The sequence below is a fragment of the Hyaena hyaena genome, unplaced genomic scaffold, assembly GCF_003009895.1.
Source record: "Hyaena hyaena isolate Hyena2069 unplaced genomic scaffold, ASM300989v1 scaffold_12, whole genome shotgun sequence".
Classification (NCBI taxonomy): domain Eukaryota; kingdom Metazoa; phylum Chordata; class Mammalia; order Carnivora; family Hyaenidae; genus Hyaena; species Hyaena hyaena.
The window spans coordinates 4,135,683-4,160,820 of NW_024080644.1; the positions used below are offsets into that span (position 1 = coordinate 4,135,683).

At 49.3% G+C, this 25,138-nt stretch overlaps 1 protein-coding gene across 1 annotated transcript in view; it reads right to left on the minus strand.

The window, feature by feature from the left end:
* The window catches only part of TSPAN7 (tetraspanin 7), a 126,934-nt gene that overhangs the window by 16,952 nt on the left and 84,844 nt on the right, over positions 1 to 25,138 (minus strand). Inside the window, exons 2-3 of the mRNA XM_039256339.1 lie at positions 5,804 to 5,992; positions 1,851 to 1,925 (exon numbers count right to left, since the gene is read on the minus strand). Coding sequence (XP_039112270.1) covers positions 1,851 to 1,925; positions 5,804 to 5,992 — 264 coding nt within the window. The remainder of the gene's footprint in view (positions 1 to 1,850; positions 1,926 to 5,803; positions 5,993 to 25,138) is intronic.

Here is a 25,138-nt window from a genome sequence, read left to right on the forward strand (position 1 = left end):
TTCCCCTGGAACTCCACACTTAGGGTAAGACTGCCCCCGACTGCCCACATGACTCGAGTGGGGGGACAGCAGATGACAATAACTGCCTGGTGGGAACCTTAGGGCTGAGTATGGTGACTCTCTTGACTAGGCATGTTCCTTGCTGAAATACTGGACGCTATGCCCATGGGATAAAGAGATCAATGGACGCTAGTCACATGGAGCTTCTAAGCCACGGTGGATGCACCTGGCTGTGTCCTTTCGTGTCACTGCACCTGCGTTGCCTGCTGTGGGCAGGTGCACACAGAACAGACCCAGGCCAGTTTGAGGACTTCCACTTGCCGGTGGTCAGAATGGCGTTGCGTCCTCTACCTCCACTCTCCTAAGTGTTGCAGGTACACAGAGCTGAGGTAGATAAGGGGGTCCAGGCCTTGGCTATCAGGGACAACTGAGAGAACGCCCTGCCCCCACCCCCCCGGAGCCGAGTCATGGCAGCACGTTGCAGAGAAGTGGACAAGGGCTTGGCTACATTTAGGGTTCACACCCACTGGGGGCACCTCGAGGGCTCCTGAGGCCATGACTTTATCAGGTTTCACCTCACCTGAGAGTAAGAATGGGGAATCTAATTCCAGATGCGGCACCTGCGTGGAATGGGTTCTAGAAGCCAGCCTTGACACTTGAGATCGCACCTCCGGTAAGGGGAAAACCAGAGCAAGTAGGGAAAGGGGGCAGAAAGCGCATAAGCCAGCTGACTGGGAACTGACGTGGCCAAGCACAGAACCGGGGTCTGGGACAGATCATGCTGGAGTTTCAATAGCCTTATTGTGTTTTCCACCTCTGTCTTGCGGTTCTTTTCCTTTCCAACACATGCGTATGCGTATCTACTTCGGGCTTGACTGCTATTTACAGGGTAGGCTAACAGCCTTGGGGGGGGGGGGGGTCAGAGCCAGCCCTTTACTGTAGCGCATACCCTGCCTGACCTGTCACCACTATGTGTGTCTGAAAGGCGACACCACAGTGGCTACAGACAGCACAAGGATGTCTTGGCTCTGCCTGAGCATCTCCCCATGGTCGAAACGGAGCAGCCACAGTGACAGAATGGGTGAGGGCGGCCTCACACGGTACAGGAGAGCGGTCAGTGTCCTTGAAACTACAGTTATGATCACAAAACCATATTCGGAATCCTTTCTCTCCAGCTTTAGAAGTCTAAAATAGGACATGAGAATTAGAAACAGGGGTGCCTGGGGGGCTCAGTCGGTTAAGCATCCGACTTCGGCTCAGGTCATGATCTCACGGTTCGTGGGTTCGAGCCCCGCATCGGGCTCTGTGCTGACAGCCAGCTCAGAGCCTGGAGCCTGTTTCAGAGTCTGTGTTTCCCTCTCTCTCTGACCCTCCCCTGCACACGCTGTCTCTCTCTCTCTCTCTCAGAAATAAATAAAACATTTTAAAAAAATTAAAAAAAAAAAAAAGAAACATAGCACTGTAGGGGTTTCAGATGACTGCTGGCTCTCCTTTCGTGAGGCTCCTTGCACCCGGCCTGGGTGTCTACCCCCCAGTTGGCAGGGGGCCCTGGGGAGGAGACAGGGGAGCCCAGGCTGTTTGGGGGATACCAAGCAGTCACAGAAATCTTGTGCCTTGCTGAAGCTGCTATTTCAAAAGGAGTATTTAATCTACTTTGAAGGTCACTTGCTTTAAAACTGGGTGGAGAATCATTTCAGGCAGTAACTGTATCAAGAAATAGAGGCTCAACAACAGCGATACCGCCGGGGATGCCAGCTAGCCCATATGTGCCCTTTACACAGCTCGAGAGGTTTCAGGAGCCCTCCTCCCGAAGCCCCTTTCACTGAGTTCTATGCTTCATGTACACTCACCTCATGGCGGAACACAAAGCCTGAAATGCCAGCTACCAGCTCAGCCAGGAACACCAGCGACAGGAACATGGCGTACTGAAAACCAAGCAGGAGGGGACAGAGTCGGACACGTCAGGATGGAGAGGAGCGCTCCTTCGGGGCAACTAACTCCTTATCACAGAGAATCACACACATCCTCATATTCCCCCAAGTTTAGGAAAAGCTTGAAAATACCCCTGCCCAGATTTCCCCACATGAGCCTCAATATAGAACCGTGTCTGTTTAAATAAACATGTGCGAGCATTTTGGGCCACACATGCTGAGGGGAATGCATCCGGAGACTGGGCTCAACCAGGAGAAATCTGGAAGGGCTTTTTATAACTCAGGTAGCCGCTATTTGTGATGCTGGAATCGTCGCGCGGGAAAGTACTCTGGAGGTCACAGGACACCGTTCTGCCCTGTCCGGGAGTCCTTCGGACCACGTCGGTCATGACGGTCAGCCGGCACCTGCGTGCGCCCTTCGTCTGGCATCTGCCAGCCCAGCCTAGTCCCCCCCACCCATGCGCCCCTCGCGGCCCATTCCGTTTTCACACCGTTCCAACTCCCAGAAAGGCTTTCTCCCTCCCGGCCATGGCCTGCCTCCTTGTAACGTCTACTCCCTGGTGCCAGAGCCGCTTTCAAGAGCTACAAGAACCAGCCCATCCCTGCTCCTCCACAATGGCCCTCGGTATGTGGGAACCGCCATGGGGCCAGCCTGCCGCTTCTCCTCAGCTGGGCAAGTCCCTCCAGTTTTCTTGAGCACAGCTAACAAAATGGCTTCCAAACCCCTTCCTTTGCAACTGTATGGATCCCAGCCTGACAGGAAGACCAGAATGCGTCCAGGCCAATATTCTTCCTCAATACGGTGATCGTGCCTGAATGCAGCACTTAGAGTAGGGGCCAGGGGGTTTGTACATCTCTCGTTCTGCACGGTGCGCGGAGTTGATAGTCTTTAAAAAGCAAAGAAGCGACACCGCGAACACTCTCCGTAAGCATCTGAAACCCTACTGCTCCTCACTCATTTCACGCTTCCTGTACTTTCCGAGTGGAGTGTGTGTGCGTGTGCACACACGTGTGCCTAAGTTCAGGGATGAATTACATGGTACTTGGGGGACATTAAGCATTTCCATTTTTGTGACTTTGAAAAGCAGATGAAAGGAAAGAGAAGTGACTCTTTTCCTATAAGGCATATGTCTTACAATCTGTTTCTTCTCATCTCAAAATAAAACACAACAGTCCTGAATGTTTGGAATGCTCCTAGGTGATGCTGTAGAATCTGGATCGACTGTACATGATCATGTTACTTGCTTGCAAAGTGCACATATGTGCATAAGATCATAAATTACTTTTCTCAGCTAGTGGCACATATGTCAAAAGAAGGAAATATTGGCTTAAAATACCAGTTTTGTACAAAATATTAACAAAAGTCTCTATGTACACTTAAACCATGGCCATTAAACTAGCAAACACAGGGGCACCTGGGTGGCTCAGTCGGTTGAGTTGTCCAAATTTGGCTCAGGTCATGATCTCATGGTTCATGAGTTCAAGCCCCACATTGGGCTGTCTGCTGTCAGCACAGGGCCCCCTTCAGATCCTCTGTCCCCTCACTCTCTGCCCCTCCCCCGCTGGTTCTCTCTCTCTCTCTCTCTCTCAATAAATAAATAAATAAACTTTAAAAAATATTTAAAAAATAAAATAGCAAACACAGTTATGAGTAGAATGCCCCACCGCCAATGACATCTGTCTCTCAACTATTATAAAGTGCAATAAGAAATACACTTGATTCTGGAGAGAGTCTCACAGCAGGCCTAGAATCCACCAGAAAGTCCTACGGGAAAGTAACTGTCCGGAGGCAGGTGGGAGAAAGGACATTCAACTCTGTGGTGGGAAGCCCTCGTAGGTTCAAGTCCTAGCTTTGTTGTGGGCTAACTCTTAGGAAAGAGGCGGCCAATCTGGGCCTCCATAAAATGGAAACAGTTACCTTCGGTTGTTTTGCAATTAATGAGGTTAAATGAGGACCATAAAATTCTAGACTGACAGACAGTTAATCAAGTGACTCCCGCTCTTATCAGCCAGATGGGCAGTTTCCTGTCTCTGGGAAGTTCCCGGTTTCCAGGAGCTTCCAGAGAACAGCTGCTTCTTCTTCAGAAGGCCCTGGCCAAAGCCTACTGGGGAAAGTGCACACTAACTGTAAGTGGTAGGGGTCGAGATTTCTCGAGAGGAAAGCCTGTAGTAGAAATTGTCCTGGCTTTGAAAGGAGGCATCCCTGGGTTCCCATCCCAGCTCTCCCGGCACCAGCTGATGGCTTTTAAAAGGCCAAAGACAATAACCAAACAAAACCCCCAAAACGCCTCTCCAAAGGCTCACCTGTTCGTGAGCTCGCACGTGTCAGGAGAAAATGGCAGGGTGGCTTGAAACCATCAGCAGAGGCCAGGGAGAACTGTCCCCTTTTCGTGCCCCCTCTCCCATCCCCCTTCAGTCAGAGTATGTGGGTTGGAAGAAACCTTAGTGAGTTAGTCCAATGCCGTTCTTTCACAAATGGGGACAGAGGCCCAAAGAGGTTACCTCTCAGCCACTAGAAACATACGCCAGGGCTCCTCCCTTCTTCTGTGGACATACGGATCCTTAGCCATCTTTCGTTTCTGGCCCTCTCAAGTTAATCCTTCCCTCGCCACTCATTGTACTGGACGGGAGGCTCTCCAGCTTCGCCATAGAATGGACGCTAGGCCTCACGGCTGCGGATTCTGGGTCGGCTGGCTGAGGGTGGGGCCCTGGTGACGGTGTTTTTAAAAAGCTGCCCAGGTGATTTAAGCAGGACTGCTGAACACTAGACCGAAAGACATCCTAGGGCTTATGAGGAGTCCTAGAGAGTAGACACAGCAGCATGGGGTGGCCTCGTTCCGGCCGTCCCACCAGCCTGGAAGAGTCAGTGGCGGCCAGGCCATCCACCTGCTGCGTGGTCTGCGGCACAGAAGCGGCTGAGTCACACACTACTTCCGTGAGGCTGTCAGCAGAGAGACTGGTCAGTGCCAGTTTGGAAGGCGGTTCCTCTGGAGACAGTCATCCTCACACCCGTCACGAGAAGGTATGAAATGTACTCAATCTAGCACTAAGCAAGGGCATACAGGCAGCCTCGCGTGGATAGACTCTGCTCTCCCCATTTGCAAAATGAGACGTCTGAAATAAATCTCTTTAAACAGAATGTTCCTTTGAGGACAGGCCCCTGCTACCTTTTATCTATAAAATCCCTTAACATGAACTCTTATTGGCATGGGCAGTGAGCATGGGCAGGGAGGAGTTAGGCAATGAGCCACCAGAACGGTAAGAATCATGGTCACAGCCTTTCAGCAGCCTGCCCCTTGCCCTTCGGGGAATATCACGCCGTGGGTCCTATTACAGTAAAGGCGCCCAGCACTGGACCTGGTGGCTGAAGCTCTGGCCTTGCCAGGGTGTGCAGGTTCAGAGAAGAGAGTGCCCACACAGCCACGCATGGCCAAGTTCAAGGACGCAGAAAGTATTTCTCCAGTGGGAACTTGGAGAGGGAAGGCTGCTTATGTCCGGGACGCTGTGGACCAACATTACATACCTGACAAGCCCGACGAGAAACACTTCAAAACTAGCCCAGGACGTCTTGCCATGAGGATATAAATGGCTTCTCAGAACCGCTGGCCACTGCTTTGTCACCACTCACCTCAAGGGACCAGAACTGGATTTTTTTTTTTTTTTTTTTTTTTTTTGGTGCCAAGCTGTGTTTGGAGTTGTTTTTCCGCTCTAGGGCAGTAGAGGGTGGACTGGCTAAGAGTCTGGACTAAAATTAGAGGCAATGCACATTATGGTCTTGTCTGAGGCTTCAAGAAGGGCCATGTCACTTTTATGTGATTTCTGTGCTTTCAAAAAGGAATTGACAAGGCAGGATTATGTTGGGACACACTCACCAGCTTCAGCATCCACGGGCTACCACGGCATGTCGCAAAGCATCCGAACAGGCCAAACACCACAATGGTGGTGCCAGTCCCGATGAGCACGTAGGGAGCATTCGTGGAGTTCTCGGCGATCAGGGAGATGTAGGTGCCCAGAGTGAGTTTGCCCCAGACTCCAACAGCCAGCAGGATCACGCCAGTGATCTGAAAAGAGCAGGGAAGAGAAAGGGGCATGAAACTGTGAAGCTGAGAATCACCACAGCGATGTGGCCTGGATGCGAAGACTCACGTTCCCATGGGCAAGTGGCACTTGCTGCAGGAGTCCCCAGAGCAGCGGGACATGCGGGAGACAGGTGGCTCAAAGCCATCACAGTGTAAACACCCTTTGGTTTTGTACGATTCGATCTGTCCCTTACACAAACCCACAGGCAGTTGCCACGTGAACTAGAAGTCAAGCTGATTATAAGAAACCTTGTTTTTAAAACTGTTCTGAAGAAAATGCACGTGGGGCTCCTGGGTGGCTCAGCTGGTTAAGCATCTGACTTCAGCTCAGGTCATGATCTCATTGTTTGTGAGTTCGAGGCCCACATCAGGCTCTTTGCTGTCAGCGCGGAACCTGCTTTTGGATCCTCTGTCCCCACTTCTCTCGGTCCCTCCTCTGCTGTGTTTCTCTCAAAATAAATAAACTTGTCAAAAATTTTTAAAAAATTAAAAATGCATGATAACGCAGGTCTGAGAACCCTCCCTGGGAGAGCGGCTGCCCGGTGCCGAGCTGGGCACAACCCCAATGAGAACGTGAGCCACCCTCTTCGATAGCATGTGTGGGTATAGTATGATTTTTTAAAATTAATTAATTAATTTAAAGTAGGCTCCATGCCCAATGCGGGGCTTGAACTCTTGACCCTGAGATCGAGAGTTACACACTCTACCGACTGAGCCATCCAGGTTCCTCTGGATATAGTGTGTTTTGAGGACATTTTGCATGATGTTGTAAGGAACAAGATGATTTTCTTTCACTATTGTAACAGAAATCTCTACAAAAGCAAAACATTGAAAATACTTTTGAATCCCTATCGATACACTTCCTTATTTACAGTGCTTTAGTCAATACAAAACAACAGAAGCATCTGAGTAGTTCCTGGAATTAGCTGTAATGCGATTTGGCAAATCCCGCTGATCGGTCCAAAGGAAATCTCCGCAGCATGTCTAAACTGCAGAGCCTTGCATCAATCAGGCCCTTCCTTCAGGGGGTAGACTTGCGGCTACCTACTATGCCTTATTCTCCATCCCCTGCAGGCCATGCAACCCAGTAGCATCAGCCGCTAAAGTCAGCAGTTGACTTTCTGTCTCTATCTCCCCAGCTGGTCTCTCCTTCAATTTCCCAATAGCTTAGCAGCTCATTCAAACTGACGTCCCTCTGATGGCCACCTCTTCTGACATTGCATGGGGCTTGAAAGAAGCCTGGGTGTCCAAGGGAGCTCTTCTCCACTTCTGTCCCACCCTATTGCCCAGTGTCCTGTACGAAATGCCTCCGCTTCCTGTCCAGCCTGGCCACCCGAGCAAGGAGGCATGATGAGATGAGAAACGGGAGCAAACCGTATGATATAATCAATACCCACCTTGCTAAGGTTTCCCCTGTCAATCAACACACTGTCCCAAACACATGCTCCAGGAGGGACCAGATGGTGGGAAAAGCAAGAGCGTGGTGATACTCCTCGACCCCCACCCCAATTGCCTGCTACTCTGTAGAACCATCACTGTGAAAAGACCGAATTAGAAGCTTTAAATCAGAAAAAGATGGAGGGACTAGTGCTAGTTTTATAAGGGAAAGGTTTATAAATGTGACGCTATCATGAGGAGAAAGCTTTTGACGCTAAGATTTAGGAGAAGGTGGCCCAGTGCAGGTCTCCTTGCCTTTGAAAAGTTCTAATGGGGGCCGCGGTGAGTTAAGAAAACCCAGAATGCAGACGCGGGCAAGAGTTTCAAGTCCTCTGCTGACACCTGGTGGTTGCTAAAGAAACTACCTCCCTTGAACAGCCTCTTCTGCCTTATAGAAGCATAAAATGGAAACATAAAATCCTTTTTATCCACCAGAATCAAAATTTAACTCTCCACTCATTAGGGATAAGAACGCAGTGAACACCAGGGACAAAGGATAGTGCCTGGGCTTTTATTACTCAATGCTTCGCCCAGGGCCAGGCACAGAGGAAATGCTAAATATTCATTGCCAAACACATAGATTTCATTTCTTTGGGTCTTAAAACCTCGTCTTCATAAAAGAGTCCTTCAGATGTCATATACGTACAAAGCTGCTCTATCGGCTGAATACTGTGAGGGGCCTTAAAATGGAAGCAGAGAAAAACCTCCACCCCCGCTTCCCACTCTACCGGTATCTGCCTAATGCCGTAAATGTCACAGCGTAAATGGACTGAACGAAACCCAAAACTCAGTTAAGCCAGTCACTACTTAGGCCAAGTATAAGTCTTGGAGGAGACTATTTCATGTGACTGCCCCTAAAGGTTCAATAACGCTTCAGACATGCACTGAGCAGCTGGTTTTGACACACCTACTGCCAGTCATTACTGGGATGTGATGGCTTTAGTGACCCAGCATGAGAGCCTGGTAGCTTAGACTTCTGGGACCAGTCATTTCATCAAGTCCACTTACCATCACAACAAAGAGCGTATGCAGTATATCAAAGTTAACACAAATCTGGATTTTAAGGCTAACCGTGTCAACATTTCTATCCTTTTTCTCCTTTCAAAAAGCACTTTCTCGGAATGGAACCACTACTTTGTATAGGACACCTCTCTCACATGCAGTGCAGAACCTATGAAATCAACTTATTAAAATGTTCATAAAACGTAAATTACATTAAAATTGAAAGGCCGTTTCTGCAGACCTCAAACGTGCTTCTTTTTTTTTTTTTAAATATTTTTATTTACTTTCTAGGAGAGAGAGAGAGACAGCGTGAGCAGGGGAGGGTCAGAGAGAGAGGGAGACACGGACTTTGAAATAGGCTCCAGGCTCTGAGCTGGCAGTCAGCACAGAGCCCGGCGCGGGGCTCGAACCCCCGAACCGTGAGATCATGACCTAAGCGAAAGTCGGACGCTTAACTGACTAAGCCACCCAGGCGCCCCTCAAACGTGCTTCTTAAAGACTGTCAGTGGAAGCAAAGAAGCACAGCACTGTTTGTGCCGCATCGTATGGGAGAAAAGCCAGCCAGTATCTTGACCTTGACCAGGTCAGTCACCCTCTAAGGAAAACTTTCTCTATCCAGCACCTGTCTGGTAGGGATCTAATAATGGTGCAGAGAGAAAAGACCTTCTCCAAGGTTGTCTTCTCACACTCAGAGATCCCTGAGGGACCAGCTCTGCGTCTGGAAGCCCGAACCTCACATGTGCAAGGCCTTTTGCACACACGGAACCCACCTCTGCAGCCGCATCTCCCTCCCTCGTCTTCCTGCACTGTGTGTAGTTCTAGTAAAACTGAGCTGTTCTTTGGTACTTCCTGTGCCTTCCTGCTTCTCAATTCGGCCTGTGACGATCCCCTGACCTAGAATTCTTCCCTTCCTATCACTACCTATCTGTACCCTAAGCTCGTATGGCATACTGTGCCCACGCCTCCCAGCCTCCTTACACAGAACTTACGCCACCGTCACGCTGCACCCTGTCCCCTTCCCATGCACATCCAGCCCTATGACCCCCTCGAGGGGAGGAGCCGCGCCTCTTGGATAGTCACTGTCCAGTACGTGTCTGCTGCCCGAACGGATAAACAGCTGACTGCAGATGTGAGAAGGGGAAAGAAGTTTCATGTCAGCCGCCTCCCTGCGATACTCTCTGAATCCCTTGGAGGAACTCTCAGAAATGGTAAGAATGCCAATCCAGGCAGGCCCTGTGATCCGGGGAAATCAAAATGCTAAGGACAAGGAAGAAACGCTGAAACGTTCAAGGGAGAAAAGGTCGCGCTGCCGTGTGCCCTGCAGTGAGGAGAACCCTAGTGGGTGGTGGCAGTGGCAGGGGGCCTGGGGCCAATCTCGGACGGGATGGCCAGGCACTTGAAGGAACAAAACTACAGGCTACAGATCCGTAACACACACTCTAGCTCTTTCTCTCATTTTGCCTACTATAGCGACGCTTCTTACCAAGGAAAAGAAACATGGAAAGACAAGGCGAGGCTAAAAGTCCGTGTTATCAGTGTGATTTCCTTCTTGGTTCTTGTCAGCACCCACACACGCACACTCACCCCTGCGTGTACCTTTACAAGCACCCATGGGGTGGAGAGTGAGGCACGGGTTCCTTTGACGTGTCTCTTCTGCTTTTGGTCACCAACGAGTAGGCTCAGGGCTCACCAAAGCAGTTCTGTGTCTGAGGGCCTCAGAGACCTACTGGAACTTTCTACATGAATCAGCGTGTCACCGCTTTAGCTTTCTCATGGAAGTTCTGCTTCTTTCTCAGAAGACTCCATTAGCAAGCAGCCAATGGTGTGGCTTAAGAGGGGACAGGGCAGGGGCGCCTGGGTGGCTTAGTCGGTTAAGCGTCCGACTTTCGCATAGGTCATGATCTCGCGGTTAGTGGGTTCGAGCCCCGCGTCGGGCTCTGTGCTGAATGCCAGCTCAGAGCCTGGAACATGTTTCAGAATATGAATCACACTCTCTCTGACCCTCCCCTGCTCACGCTGTCTCTCTCTCTCTCGCTCCTAGAAATAAATTAAAAAAAAATATTTAAAAAAAAAAAAAAAAAGAGGGGACAGAGCAGAGCCTGTAGATCAGAGCCCACACGAGTGGCCTGGGAAAGGTACCGCCACCTCCTCCCATATCCTCACGTCAACCACAAGCCAGGAGGCAGGCCCAGCGTCCACCAGTAGGAGCCAGGCGGAGGCTCAGTCTCGATCGTTCCTAGCATCCCGTGGAGGCTCAACATTTTCTGTGTGCTTCCAGTGCAGCTCACGATATACGGAGAGCTGAGTACCTCTGCTACTTCTAGTTTAGGCTTGGCGATGAGGCCAAAAAACCTATAATGGTAGCAGCAGAAAATGTAGATCAGAACTAAGAAATGTGATGGCTCACGTTACCTTACAATTACATGGAAAGGATACTACGCGCTCAGTAAGGACACTTACTGAGGTGTGGTTTCAACCTGAAGTGGCTACGGGGGCGGGGGGTGGGGGGCAGAGATGAGTGCTTTCCTTTGCTCCTGCCAGGTCAGCACAGCAAATGCTGGGACGTCTCCCAACTGTCCCTGCAGCGTCCTGATCCTCGGAGAGGGGCCAAGGATACAGCGCTTCTTTGTTTCTCACGCGCCCACAGGCACTGAACATGGGCCCACTGCCTCCTCTGCACGCACGCCACAGCCCTTCTGACTAAGCAGCGGCAGCTCCTGTCGTATGCATGAAAGGCTGTGCCCGGTGTGGGTCTGATGGTGCAAAGCCCCTGTACTTTTTGTTTCCTTAATTGTATGAGATGCTAAATATGCACACTATCTTTGAGAGAGTTTGAGAGAGAGAGACAGACAGACAGAGAATCTGAAGCAGGATCCAGCTTCTGAGCTGTCAGCACAGAGCCCTGACATGGGGCTCAAACTCGTGAACTGTGAGATCATGATCTGAGTCGAAGCTGGACCCTTAAACGGCTGAGCCATGCAGGCGCCCCGAAGACACCCCATCCTAAGAAACCATATGGGATAGAAAGCACAGGAACGAAAGCCAGCCTAGAGAAACACACAGGAGAAACTACGCCAAAATCTCAGCTAGACAGCATTTTAGGTGAAAGCCAAGGTTCAATCATCCCACCCAGGGGTTTATAGGTTAATTCACCCCTGGCGACCCCATGCAGAGCAGAGGTGTTGTGAAATGTTCTCCTCCCTTCCCCCCACACCCCTGGCAGACAATTCTATACCTTGGAAAACCACGACACAGAAACTCCATACATATCGTAATTAAAATAAATACAACTAAATAATAATTAAAACAGTGATTAAGTCCTTAAAATATGGGGTTCTCAGAAGGTAGGTTTTCAGAAGGAACCAGCAAACTGTGCTTACTGCCCTTCTTCCTTGAAGCATGATGCCGAGGAGGCTGTGGGGGAGGGCGCCTACATGGCTTGGAGGGTGTTCCAACCTGATTTTGTGCGTGTGGACAAAGCACCCAGAAAGGCAGACAAACCAGCAGCTCCCACCATGCTGTGGTTTTCTCTTTAAACTTGAAGTAGTAACGGTGTGAATCCATCACATTTAACACCTTAAGACTGTATTACGAAGTATTTGTGAAAATACTGTGTGGGACCAAGAGGTGGAATTTATTGGGGTTTTCCAGGGAGCTGGAGAGCCCACTCCAGATGGGGGCGGGGGGCGGAAGGGGAGTCAGAATGTTTAAAAGGCAGGTGAAGGGAAGAGCTGTGGGCTGGGCGTCAGGATACCAAGACTGGAGCCACCGTTTATCACAAATCAGCTGTGTGACGTTGGGCAGTTCACCTAACCTTTCTGGGCCTCAGTTCCCTCTTCGGTAAGATCAGGAGGTGGAGACGCCTGATGTCCAGTGCCTCCTTGCAGCTCTAACATTCTGATTCACCAAACCAAAATCTCCGAATTGCCGTGCTTATTCACTCTGAAATCTAGTTGGGCATGCGCCCATTGGGCAGAGAAACACAAGAGAGTTTCTAAGGTCCTCCCGGGGGCCGATGAACCGTCAGCCCTGGAGTAGGAAAGTCTGCTCATTTCTGGACTCCACGCCCACAGTTCCGCCAGCTTTCCGAGGGGACACCTGGTTGCTGGGAAAGACAAGGAAAGAAAAATCTGCCCAGGGGGTCATGTGTTGCAGTTTTACAGAGACACTCAAAAATTTATAAGGTCTCTAGCATGACAAGCTTTACTTTTTATATGAAGACGCCATGGCATCCTGAGAGCAATAAGGCATCTGCTCTGAGCGGCTCCTTTCTCCGCAAGGACGTCAGCCAATTCAAACCCTCCCCGGCTTTTGTGGCTTCGGTATGTGTGGAAGGGAGCACACGTTACACGACTTACACAACGGGGAGATTAGTGCGATCGTTAAAAGGGGATGGGGAAGTTTGAGAAAAAGGGGAGAACGGAGATGAACTTAAACACGGATTTGTTAAAGCTGGGTTTGGGGCACCTGGGTGGCTCAGTCGGTTAAGCGTCCAACTTCAGCTCAGGTCATGATCTCACGGTTCGTGGGTTCGAGCCCCATGTCAGGCTCTGTGCTGACTGCCAGCTCAGAGCCTGGAGCCTGCTTCAGATTCTGTATCTCCCTCTCTCTGACTCTCCCCTACTCATGCTGTCTCTCTCTCTCTCACTCTCTCTCTCAGAAATAAATAAAAACATAAAAAAAAAAATTTAAAGCTGGGTTTGAGAACCAATAGGAAACTCAGAGACTATCCGGTCCTGGCCCTGTTTTCTTCCATTGGGTTGGGTTTGAGGTGACCAAAGGCCAAACAGGGAATAGTCACAAGGCACCCGTGGATGTGACACTGCAGGCTGGGAGAGAGTCGGAGACGCAAGTCAGGGCTGAGGCCGGAAGTGACATCTGAGGGACCCATGTGTCTTAGGAAACTGAAGCAGAGGATGGTGGGAAGGACACCATCACTGCAACGTGGGGGACTGATACCGGAATTGGGGGAACAGTGAGGAGATGCAGAACTGAGTGGATGAGGCTGTGAAGGGGGCTTCCAACAGAAGAGGGAGACATGAAGAAAGAGACTTTTTTCTTCTCTAAAGACTTATGGGAAGCAAAATAGCAGCACAGTTCATGGGCCCCGGGTATGCCAACGGGCAGACATGGTAGTCTATTTTATATACCCGGTAAAGCCCACTACAGTTGCATTTTATATTTCAATATTATCTCGTCCTGTAGCCGGTTCCTAGAATTCAAATTCCAGGAGTTAGGTCATGCGCCCAGATGCTTCTGAAAAGTATGAAAAGGGCTTTGAACAGCCCTCTGAAAAGTCAGGAATCCCAGCTCTGGCTGTGGGCTCACCACAGGCCTTTCTTCGCTTAGGTAGTGAAGCAGCTGATCGTGTCACAGGAAACAGCTCCAGGGCTGCTTTAATTCCATCAAACAACGCTTCCGTCCTTTTCCCAGAGGTCTTAAACATGCAGTCACCAGCTTGCGCCCGTCATGTCGCAGATCTTTCTTTCTTTCTTGTCGCCTTCGTTCTCTCTGTGAAATGACGGGACTGACTGGCCTCAGGAACACGTGCTGGAGTCCTTCCAGAGCTGAAGTGTTCCGTGTGTCTCTGAGCGCCCCTCAGCGGGGCCACCCGCAGGCCCAGCCGCCAGCTAGGACGTGGACCACGTGCGACAACAGCGTTCACCCGCGGCCCGTGCTGGCTGAGCTCTGTTCTCAGCCTGGGGGAGTCTAGCTGGGGAGGGGCTCGAGCAGGTAGCTGGCTGGGGCCTGAATCATCTCGGATGTCCGAGGGGCCCAGGAAGCGGTGGAAATGGTACAGTGTGTGTGCACTCCTTCCTGAATCACGAACCGGGTCTGAATGTGGTGGAGGCATGGTGGAGGTGTGCCTATCACAGGAAGTCAAGGCGACACAGCTGCTAAAATCGTGATAAAGACCACTTCACACACACAGCCTTTTACTACTTGAATTGCTAGACCCCCTTCAAATGAGCCCAACAAGTCCCACCTTATCTTAATTCCACTAGTCAACAAAGGGGTGCAGGAAATCTCCCAACATGTTATTAGGGACCCTGTGTATCCTACTAGGAAATGAGAAAGAATGGGCAGCCGAAAAGGTTCTGGATGTTAGGTCTCCTCCCTCTTAAAAACCAAACAAATAAATAAACAACAAACAAAACAAAAACAAATCCACAACAGAAGGCCCCAGAAGCCAAGCAGAATTTCGCTCCATGCTTATTAGCACGTTGAGAAACGTTCCGTTACATCAGGGAGAAATTTTAAGGGCAGCTTATTCCGAGCTTCTTGGCATTCCACCCCCCCCCCCATTGGTAAGTATTGTTGAGTTCTCCCTGAAAATGTTCACAGCAGGACTTGGGTGTTTGATTCACGCCAACAAGGAGTGTCTTACTCCAACTTCAAGCCTCTAGGAACATGTAACAGAAACAAGTGAACAAAGCAGAGGTTAAGTCTGTCTGGGCGTAGCTTCCACCTCTGGTTGCATGGATGACCCAGATATATAAATAGATGGCATATAGGTGAGTGCCTGTTAAGAATTGGGGCAGCAAAGCCACTTAGGAGGAGATTTGTGTACTTAGGAATCAAGAGCAGCTGCAGTGGCTAAAGTAACAGAAGCTTAACGTCTGGGGGATTCTCTCTGCACCACACCTCCTCCACTGAACCCCCAAGTTGATCTCGCTCGGATTTTAAATCTGTTGGCCTGGTTGACACACACACACACACACACACACACACACACACACACACACACGTAGGTGAGCCCCAGGGACACCAACAAACAGCAACCGAAGGAAGTACTGTGTGTGGAGAAATCACTTCCTGTGTTTTCTTTTCTCGGGTGACCTATGCCTGGACCAGTGCTATGAAAAGAAGATCAAATTCCACACTCATAAAAAGAGATATTAAAAAGAAAAAAAAGATCATGTCAGTGTAAGCTGATAAACAGGAGCTGCGACTATATTATTAGTACCCGCTGACAGAAAGTTTCTGCTGACTGCACATTTATCCCATCCTGCGTTGTTAATTGTGCGTATATTACGATTTCCAGGGTCTCGTGGGAGGAAATAAGGTCATTTGCCTCCTCTGTGCCCACCAGAGCCTCACCCACGCACCACCTGTGTCCGATCTTCCAAGACAACAGGTCATTCAGACGTTCTGTCCTAATGCCCACTTAATAGAATCGCTGCTGGTCTGAGAATGATTCCCAGTGTTTTGTAATTGGAAAGCCAGTCACTGTGGCCACAGTGAGCACACAGCGGGAGATCAATAAATGCGGAATGAATCTTGTGGCGATCTCATCTCCAAATTGAGCTCCCTTCCAGTGGCCGTGTCCTTGGGGGCTGCTGGGTGGGAACGAACGGGGATAAACGACTCCTATCAGCAACTCCGTACATGTGGCTCTAAATGCCAGTCTGTGACCGAGCAGGACAGGCCTCCCTCACGATTATGCTGTGGAACAGGTTTTGCTTTCCTGGAGCTCCATTATGCACTAAAGGAGACATTTTCTTTGCATAGTTTCTATATATGGCTATCATCTTCAAAATACCAAAAGCAAACCCATAATCCTACACGTATATATACACATCTAACGAGAACAGGGTCCCTGAAGGCCTGTGCTCGATCTGGCTTTGTGTTCATGGGGGCTGAGGGGCGAGGGGAGCCCATGCCTCTCTTCAGGTGAACTTGGCACTGATGAGACATAATGCCGGAAGAGGGCTCATTTTTAAATGAGTAGAACAACCCGTGGAGGGAAGACGCACGCAGCATTCAATAACAAGATTCTTACACAAATGGTCTTTCAGTGGCCCGAACGTTCCCCTAAGAAGACTCGAGGGAAAACAAAAACTCACTTCTATTAGTGATTTATTTAACCTTCTTTTCAATAGTCAAATATCCACATCGCACACATATGTGACACTGCCACCAAATAAGAGACACAGGCACTATTCGGATGTCTAGTATTGACAAGGTATCGCAGGGAAAAAATTAACTTTAGGTAACACATGTTCATGGTAAAAAATAAATAAGTAAAAAAAAATCATTCAGTTATTCCAGAAGCACACAAAGAGGATACTCTGCCATCTCTACCACTACCGCTGGGGCCAAGCCACCATCCCTGGCATCTTTCCCTGCCTCTAGCCTTGCCCCCATGCTCTGTTCTTGACACAGCAGCCATTGTGATCCTGTTCAAACCAAAGTCCAGTAAGATTACTCCTTCGCTCAAAACCTTCTACACATCCCGCTTCGCAGAGCAGGAGCCAGCTCATCCCTCCCTAGATCCTCTGATGTGACCTCCCGTGGCTCCCTCCTCGCGTACTCGGCTCCAACCCTCTGGGGCCTTTTTGCGAAGCCTGAGTACTCTTGGCCTGGTTCCTGCCTCAGGGACTTTGCACATGCTCTCTCCTCTGCCTGCACTTTGAGATCTCTCATTTCCGAGTGAGAATGAGCCCTTCCCCTCACGACACTATTTAAAACTAAAACTCTGCCCCTCTGGCATTCCTTATGCCCTTTCTTCCTTTATTTTTCTCCACCACACTTACCATCTCTGAACGCTCTTTGATTTATTCACTTAGTCCATCTCCCCAAATGAATTGAAGCTCCATGAGGGCAGGGAATTTTGCCTGTTTTATTGATGTAGCGTCAAAGCCAAGAGACAAATGCCTGCCCATAGTAGGTGCTCAGTAAATATGTGTTAAGTGATTGAATACAAGATAACAGGCTGGTAGGCAAGTGTGAGCTTTGGAGGGGAGGAGGTCTATGGTCACTGACACTGCACTTAAGAACCCAAATAGTGGACTTGAGTCTCATAGGGTCCAGGCAGCTGCACTCAGATAAAAACCTGTTCTTTGGCCAATTCGTTTCTGATCCAGCACGCAGCTTCACAAACGTCTGCTTCTGACCACAAGGGGGACTAAACGAGAAAGCACGGGAATGGCTAGGTCTAATCCACTAATGGAAATGTAATTCGAAGCTCTAAAGTCCTATAACTCCATGAGGTCAATAATTGATGGTTAGGAGTCAAGAGAATGAGCAGTCTCGCTTTGTCTCTCTTAAAAAATGTACAACGGTGAGGGGTGGGGAGGGTTGGTGGAGGAGCTTACTGTGTGCCGGGCGCTATGCTAAGTGCTTTAATGCTCTGTCCAGCTCAGTCTCCTAATAATCTTATAAACCTTGCCTGAGGTCATCCCCGCTAAGTGGCAGAATAGGCACTCAAAGCCCTGGCCTGCAAGCACTGCCTTCTCTTAACATCCTCTTAAGTAGCCTGACCTGTGCCCCTAAGTTCTCTGTAAGAAAAGCCCAGAAGCCAATGTCATCCATCCTGGCAACAATGTCAGGTTGGTTCTCAATCCTGAGAATCTGGCGGCCACAATTAAAAAAAAAAACAAAAAACACAAAAATCTGCAGGCGTAGTCACTAACTGATTTATTTTAAAAGGCCATCCCATTATTTCTCTCCTCTCAAGCACACAAATCTATAGACCTGGGAACATGTTCAGCTCCAAGCTACAGCTTGATACTTTAAACGAACCAGGATAAGTACTAAATATCCCGATGTGTAGGCTGGGATGAGCCGGAAATGTTAAATATCACACACTTCACACACAAATCTCCACGAGGATCTGAAGAATAAAACATGCAAACAGAAAACTGTAGCATATTCTGGGGAAAGTTTAGGAAACTCAAGTGCTCTGGGTTTCACCCGGAGGGGAAAAAACACACAAAAACACCAAGAAGCTGTGGCTGAAATATATAAATGAGGGGAACCCACTCTGAGGCTGTGTGACTCTGAAGCAGTGACTTTCAAAGTAGTTCGGACCCAGAGTGGGGGCGGGAGGAGGGGTGCTGAGTTGCCAGCTAAGGTGGTTGGTGATGTATCTGCCTGGAAGGGGGATGTGATCCGTCCTTCACAAACTAAGGGCACGGTCTGGAATCGGTCACCCGTGTATGTGCCTGTGATAAACGGCATGTTCCTTTCATGCTTCATCACATTTACTCTTGATCTGTTTTGCAGATTGAAAACCAGGCTTTAAAAACCGAGGCTCTGAGAGGCTTGGCATCTTGCTCAGAGTCGCAGAGCTAAGAAGGGGTATAGCCCCGAGTTAGATCCTGTGTGTGCGACTGGGGGGCAGCTCCCCCCACCCTCAAGACCCCCGCATCCCGCGGGAGCACGAGCAGAACCAGCTAGCTCCCAGGGCTGAAGTCCAGGAAGGGGAGTGAGGTAGAGAGAAGCCCAGTTTTCTGTATACCGCCCAGGCGCTTCTTAAGGTGAATGGTGAGGAAACCAGCAGCATTCTGGATCAATCTCCGCGCATCCTTTAGACAGTTTCTAGTTGTCAATGTGTAGGAAATGGGGGGGAAGGCAGGGGTGTGAACAGATGGGACTCTGCAGACTGACCCTGTGAGCATCGGTGCTCTCCCTTCTCCTTTCCCGGTGCATGCCTGCCGTGTCCGCTACTGGGCATGCTCCAACTTATGAATGGGGTTGTGCTCCAGAAGATTACGTATACGTTACTTGTTTGGAACTCCGAACGCATTTGTTTTGGAAGCAGTGTTAGACGTGGTGCCTGTGTTTCTAGGTCAGTCCTCAAAAGCCTATATTTAAGCCAGTATCGGGGAAAGTTATAGAAGAGCAGATTTTTGTCTCAATACAGGGAAGGACTTTCCAATCATAGGCATTGCCCAAAATGGAGTGGGTTGCCCGGGAAGCGTGGCCACGGAAGGTGAACAGCTTTCTGGGAACTCTCGCAGTCTCATGGGACCATGAGACAGAAGGCGACCACGGGACAGAAGTCCTATGGATGGGAAGCCAGCAGGAAAGGCAGAATCGCCTGAAAAGTCATTCTGATGGTGACTATTGTCCCAGAAGCTTTGTGTGTTTCCCAGCCGATGATCTCCCCGGATTTTCATACATGAATGAAGAGGAGCGTTAGCAACACAGGAACCGGGGAAACCATTTTCCCAGACTCCAAGTTAGGTTTCCTTTGATCTCCAAAGAGGAGGTGATAGGTCACATAATTTTGTCACACGAAGAGCAACAGAAATACCTGTTTGGTGTAATGAGGTTGCAAGCAAAATGAGCTGAGTTCTTTAAAGAGGGATATGGCACTTGAAGGAGCGCTTGCTTTATTATCACAATACCTTTGCTTTCCCCAGGCAAATACACTCTCAATCTTTTCTCACCTACAGTCAGAAATCCTGGCTCGCTTTAAGAATCAGCGAAGCTGGTTCAAGATACATTTATAAAATCTGTAGAGGCAGCCTTCACACTTTCACATATAGATAAAGATTCTGTCAAAAACCTGACAGACATTGGGAGCAGGAAAAGAAAGTATCTAAAAAGGTGCTGCTGGTAACGGGGCATTGCATCAGAAATCTGGTCCCTATAAAGCAGTTACGTAGCTCCCTAGAAAAGCTATGTAATTAGTTCTTGGTCATGGTTATGGGGCAAACACATCTCTGCTTTTTTTAAAAATGTTTATTTATTTTTGAAGGAAAGAGAGGCAGAACATGAGCAGAGAGAGAGGGAGACACAGAATCCGGAACAGGCTCCAGGCTCTGAGCTGTCAGTGCAGAGCCCAGCACGGGGCTTGAACCCATGAATCATGAGATCATGACCTGAGCCGTAGTTGGTCGCTTAACTGACTGAGCTCCCCGGGCGCCCCAGAGCGCCACTTTTTACCCCGGACGTGACACAGCTGCCACTGGTGAGCCCACTCCTGCGTGGCGCGTGCCGGTTCTTCGTGCCCGGCCCTCCTCCCCCGTGGCCCCCCAGCCAGGTCTCACCTGCCCTTCCAGGCTGAACTGAAATGCCCTTTCCACCAAGAGGCCTTTCCTGCCACTCCAAGACAGTACTCACTTCGTCCTCCTCTGAATGGGCTTAGGATTCTCCATGGATCCCTTGTGACTGGCATGTTACATGGTGTCCTAGGCCTTTGTGAACACCTTACCGCGTCCCCATAACCCACCCTCCACGAACAGATGAGTCCCTCCCGGTGCTGTGTTATGAACTATGTATTCCCTGTGGCACCTTGCACTTGGCTTTGATAACCACACGTGATCAAAAAGCGTCCTTTTGTAGCAAGTAGGTCTCATCTGGGACGTGTCAATGTGCACCTCCACTTTGCACCCTTAGGTTGCAGAGACGGCACGGGACGGAGAGGTGAGATGGGGACCCGACAGGCACAAAAGGACTAGAGAGACACCAAGAGTTGAGTGTGGCAACTCAGAAGCCATGGACGGAAGCCCCTCCTCCCCTGAGAGTCACCAGCGGCCACTTATTTTAGAAAGCGAGGCTTCTCAGCAGAAAGCAGCAATCCTTCCCCACTGACAGGCAGTGTTTGCCGAAAGTGACCAGTGTGTTGACTGCTCTTTAAGGCACATGTGAGGGGCTGGAACTGCTGAGCCTGCCCTGTACTGCACACAAGCTAATGACCAAGGATACGCTTTCCCGGCATGGGGGAAGCCACTGGATCTTACTGTATGTTTGCCCACAAAGCCAAGAGCCATCCGAAGTGCCGGTACACACCGTGAGTGACTGTGACCACGGGACTGCCCAGACTCGCCGGCAGTGTGGACCAGGAGGCACCATGGGTGTATTCTGCTCCCTGGAATCAGTGGGTGTTGTTATTTTTGCTGAACTATTCTTCCCACTCATTTTGCCTTGTGTTGTTCAATCAGAAAGTACTGTGACCCATAGGCTGGTGTGGCTACAGGGAAAAGCCATACAAGTCACATTGAGCAAAAGGGGGGTTTCTGGAAGGCTGCAGGCATCTTGAGGGGCAGCGCGAGCAGCCAGTAACTGCAAGGATAGGAGCCAGGAGAGCTCCCTTTTCCCATCCCCACAGCAAGGGCTCTGGGGAGGGCCTCTCCTGCACATCTACCACATTCCTCTCCTTCTGGGCAGACTAGCTCTCTCTACCCGGTGACAAGAGCCTCTGTCAGAGCACCTCCTGATTCAAACACCCCACCGAGACTGACAGGCAGCCCTGGATACTGATTTCTAATTCGTGGAGGGCAGAATCTGAGGGGCGGACCTCAGGTCAGGTGACCTCTCCGATGCAATCAGCTGTGATGGGGACAGGACCACGTCCCTGTGTCCCAGCTTATCAGCAGGAGCTAGGAGAACAGACACTCAGAAAAAGCTGGGAGCAGGGCAACCCACCGAGTCCCATGCCTGCCACTGAGAGGCTTGGCCACCCCTCCCCTCCAGGAACAAGGGAGAGACTGTGAGGTGGTCTATATTTTTAGCCTCATTTATTTAAAATTTTTTTTTCATATTTATTTATTTTCAGGGGGTGGGTAGAGAGAGTGTGAGAGGGGGAAGAGCAGAGAGAGGGGGCCAGAGAACACCAAGCAGGCTCTGTGCTATCAGAGGTTGACATGAGGCTCGAACCCACAAACCATAAGATCATTTGACCTGAGCTGAAATCAAGGGTCAGATGCTCAAATGACTGAGCCATCCAGGTGCCTCATCAGCCTCATTTAAACACTCTATGTGGCACCAGGAGATACCAATAGAAGACCAAGTCAGTGCCTCTTGAAAGAGCCCTGTCACCAGCACAACCCTTTGCTCAGGAGAGGTCCTGGGGAGACCCCACTTGAGGAGACAGAACCAGCTTACATGAGGAAGCCCTGGCCGCCTAGTTGGGGTGACCTGGGAGTGGGTGCAGCACTGGAAATTACTGGGGGGCCAGATATTTCTGTCAGCTCCTCCTCCAAATGTGGCTCAGGCCCCTGACCACATGCGCGAGGCTCAATGCCAAGTGGCCTTGAGTAAATGAAGACACGATGGTCAGGTAATCAGGCCGCTGCAGTACTCGCTCTACTCTAAGGACTATTCAAAGTAGTTCTCGCTTAAAATCCAATGGGGTTGTCTCGATCCTTTGAACACCCTCATGCCTACACCGAGCATCTGGCAAATCTGGTTGAATACCACGCCTCTTCTGACTTGCCAGCTCAGCTGATGGTGGCTTCTAGTACCGCAGCAGGGCTTCCACCAACCTGAGAGTGAGGACTTGGTTGCTGGGAGCGAAATAGGAAACTGTGGAGAGCACCATGCTGGAAGGGTTGTCATGCTGTGTCAATCTGTCAACATATGCATTTGGGGAGAAGAAAGCGCCTGAGGCTCAAACATATATGAAACTAACATCTTCCACAATGCTAGGGGGTAGTAATAAATTTTTTTAAAGTAAATCATATAGTGAATAAAAAAGCAAGCGAGTTTGGGATTGCGCCAGGGTCCCTCCTTACATGATGGGAATAACGTAATACTGGCATGTTTGATTCTTGACCCATTTAAATTGTAAAACCTAAATTAATCTAGTGTGATAGAGATCATGAGAGTGACTATCCCTGGAGGGGACAAGATGGACAGGAAGCGCAGGAGAGGTAGCAGAGATGACGGTCATCTTCACGGAGGGGTGTTTTCAGGGAGGATCTCAAAATACAAGCAGAGAAGAAGGAATGAAGAGAAGTTATATAACCATGAGAGACGGCAGGAGGAAGAAAATGGTGCCTGAATTTTATGTAACAGGTAAGATTAAAATATCATCACATCCAAAATGTGCTCTACAGTTTATAAAGTATTGTCATTCACAGAATTCCACTGTGATCACGTGTAGGGTCACGTGATCGGCATGCCGCCTTGCAAGATGAAGCAGCAGGTTCAGAGAAAATTAAGTGTTAACCGAAGTCCCACAGTCTGGAAGTGACTGAGACAAAGCCTCGACTCACAGGCCAAGGACTTTTGCCTATACCACGCCATGAACTTTCGTCAGTTACCTTTCCTCGGTTTGATTCATTTTACTTTGTGTATCCGACTCGTGTCTGGCCTGGTACTCTAAACTGCGAAGTTCCCCTGAAAAATGAGTTTATTAACAACACCATCCAAGCGTACAGGACTCAGAGTGGACAATCTGCCACAAAGCACAGGGCCCCGGGCACGCCTGATGTCCGTTGTCTAGGCCTCTTTGGTAATCAAACGCTGAGAGTAAAGAGCAAAACATCAAAGAGTTAAAATAAAACCAAGCAACGAATATTGCTACAATTATGTGACTTTGCAGACTGCAGTTTTTCCATCTGTCTTACACTTTGCAGGTGCTGGTCTTGTCACCTTTTTGAAAATCTTTATTTATTTATTTTGAGAGAGAGAGAGAGAGAAAGAGAGAGAGTGAGAGCATGCAGGGGAGGGGCATAGAGAGAGAGGGAGACAGAGAATCCCAAGCAGGCTCCATGCTGTCAGCTTGGCACCCGATGCAGAGCTCAAACTCACAGACTGCGAGATCAGGACCTGAGCTGAGATCCAGAGTCGGACTGAGCCACCCAGGCGCCCCTGTCTTGTCATCTTGATAGCACACAGACAGGTGGGGGAAGGAACCCAGCTATGGTGTTTTATATCCCTAGGAGCACCCACTACGGTGCCCCACTTAGAGCCCCTTCTAGAAATTAATGTGTGTTTAATGTTAAACACAGAATCCTGTGACACAAAATTCTATACTGCAAAAACATATTTCAGTAAAATTCAAGACAAATTTAACTGTGATGGTTTATGTATTAACTGCATGTGTTCTCGTCCCTTAATCCAAGCAGGGGAATAATTTACAGAGCTTAACTAAAGGACGCAAGCTAGCAAAACTGACCTGTTAGCAACTTCTGTGTTAGAGTAGAGCAGTGAGGATACATTTTTTTTAATGTTTGCTTTTTCTGGGTGGGTGATTTTAGAAGATAATCTATAGCTAGCCCTTTCCAAACTTTCATGTCTACCTTCGACCCCGGAGCACCCTTAACTCTCCCCCAAGGTCAGACAGTTTCCAGGTTGAGTTCTCTTCGAGATTACACATGAGTGCTGTTCGTTGTAAATGGAGCACAGGGGAGAGCAAGCATGACCTCAGGGAAGGACCACGCACTGAGACAACGTGCTCTCCCGTGGCTCTCTCTGGCAATCTGAAGGTACAAGTATCCCAGAAGTCAAGGTAAAAGCAATGAAGCTGCTCGTCCGCCCATGCGCTTTTGCTCTCTAAAAGGCAGAACTTGAACAACTGAATGTCACCCAACTCACTTTAACACATTTTTTTAAATTTAGAGGCTTTTCAATCCACATGAATGTATATAATTATAGCATATACATCGCTAGAGCTTCTTACTTTTATTTTTTATTTTATTATTATTTTTAATATTTATTTACTTTTGAGAGAGAGGGAGACAGAGCACGAGCAGGGGAGGGGAAGAGAGAGAGGGAGACACAGACTCCAAAGCGGCTCCAGGCTCTGAGTTGTCAGCACAGAACCTGATGTAGGGCTTGAACTCATGGACCGTGAGATCATGACCTGAGCTGAAGTTGGACGCTTAACTGACTGAGCCACCCAGGCGCCCCTAGAGCTTCTTACTTTTAAACTTACACCCCTTTTGGACAGCACAGAAAAGCTCATGCCCTCCTTTAAGATGATACGGAATTTTGGGGCATGTGGGTGGCTCAGTCGGTCTGACTCTTGATTGACACTCAAGCATCTGACTCTGGATCTCGGCTCAAGTCATGATCTCATGGTTCATGAGTTTGAGCCCCGCATGGGGTTCTGCGCTGACAGGGTGGAGCCTGCTTGAGATTCTCTTCTTCTCTCTCTGCTCCTCCCTCGCTCTCTCTCAAAAGTAAATAAACATTAAAAAAGGTTATATGGAATTTCAAACATTTCTTTCA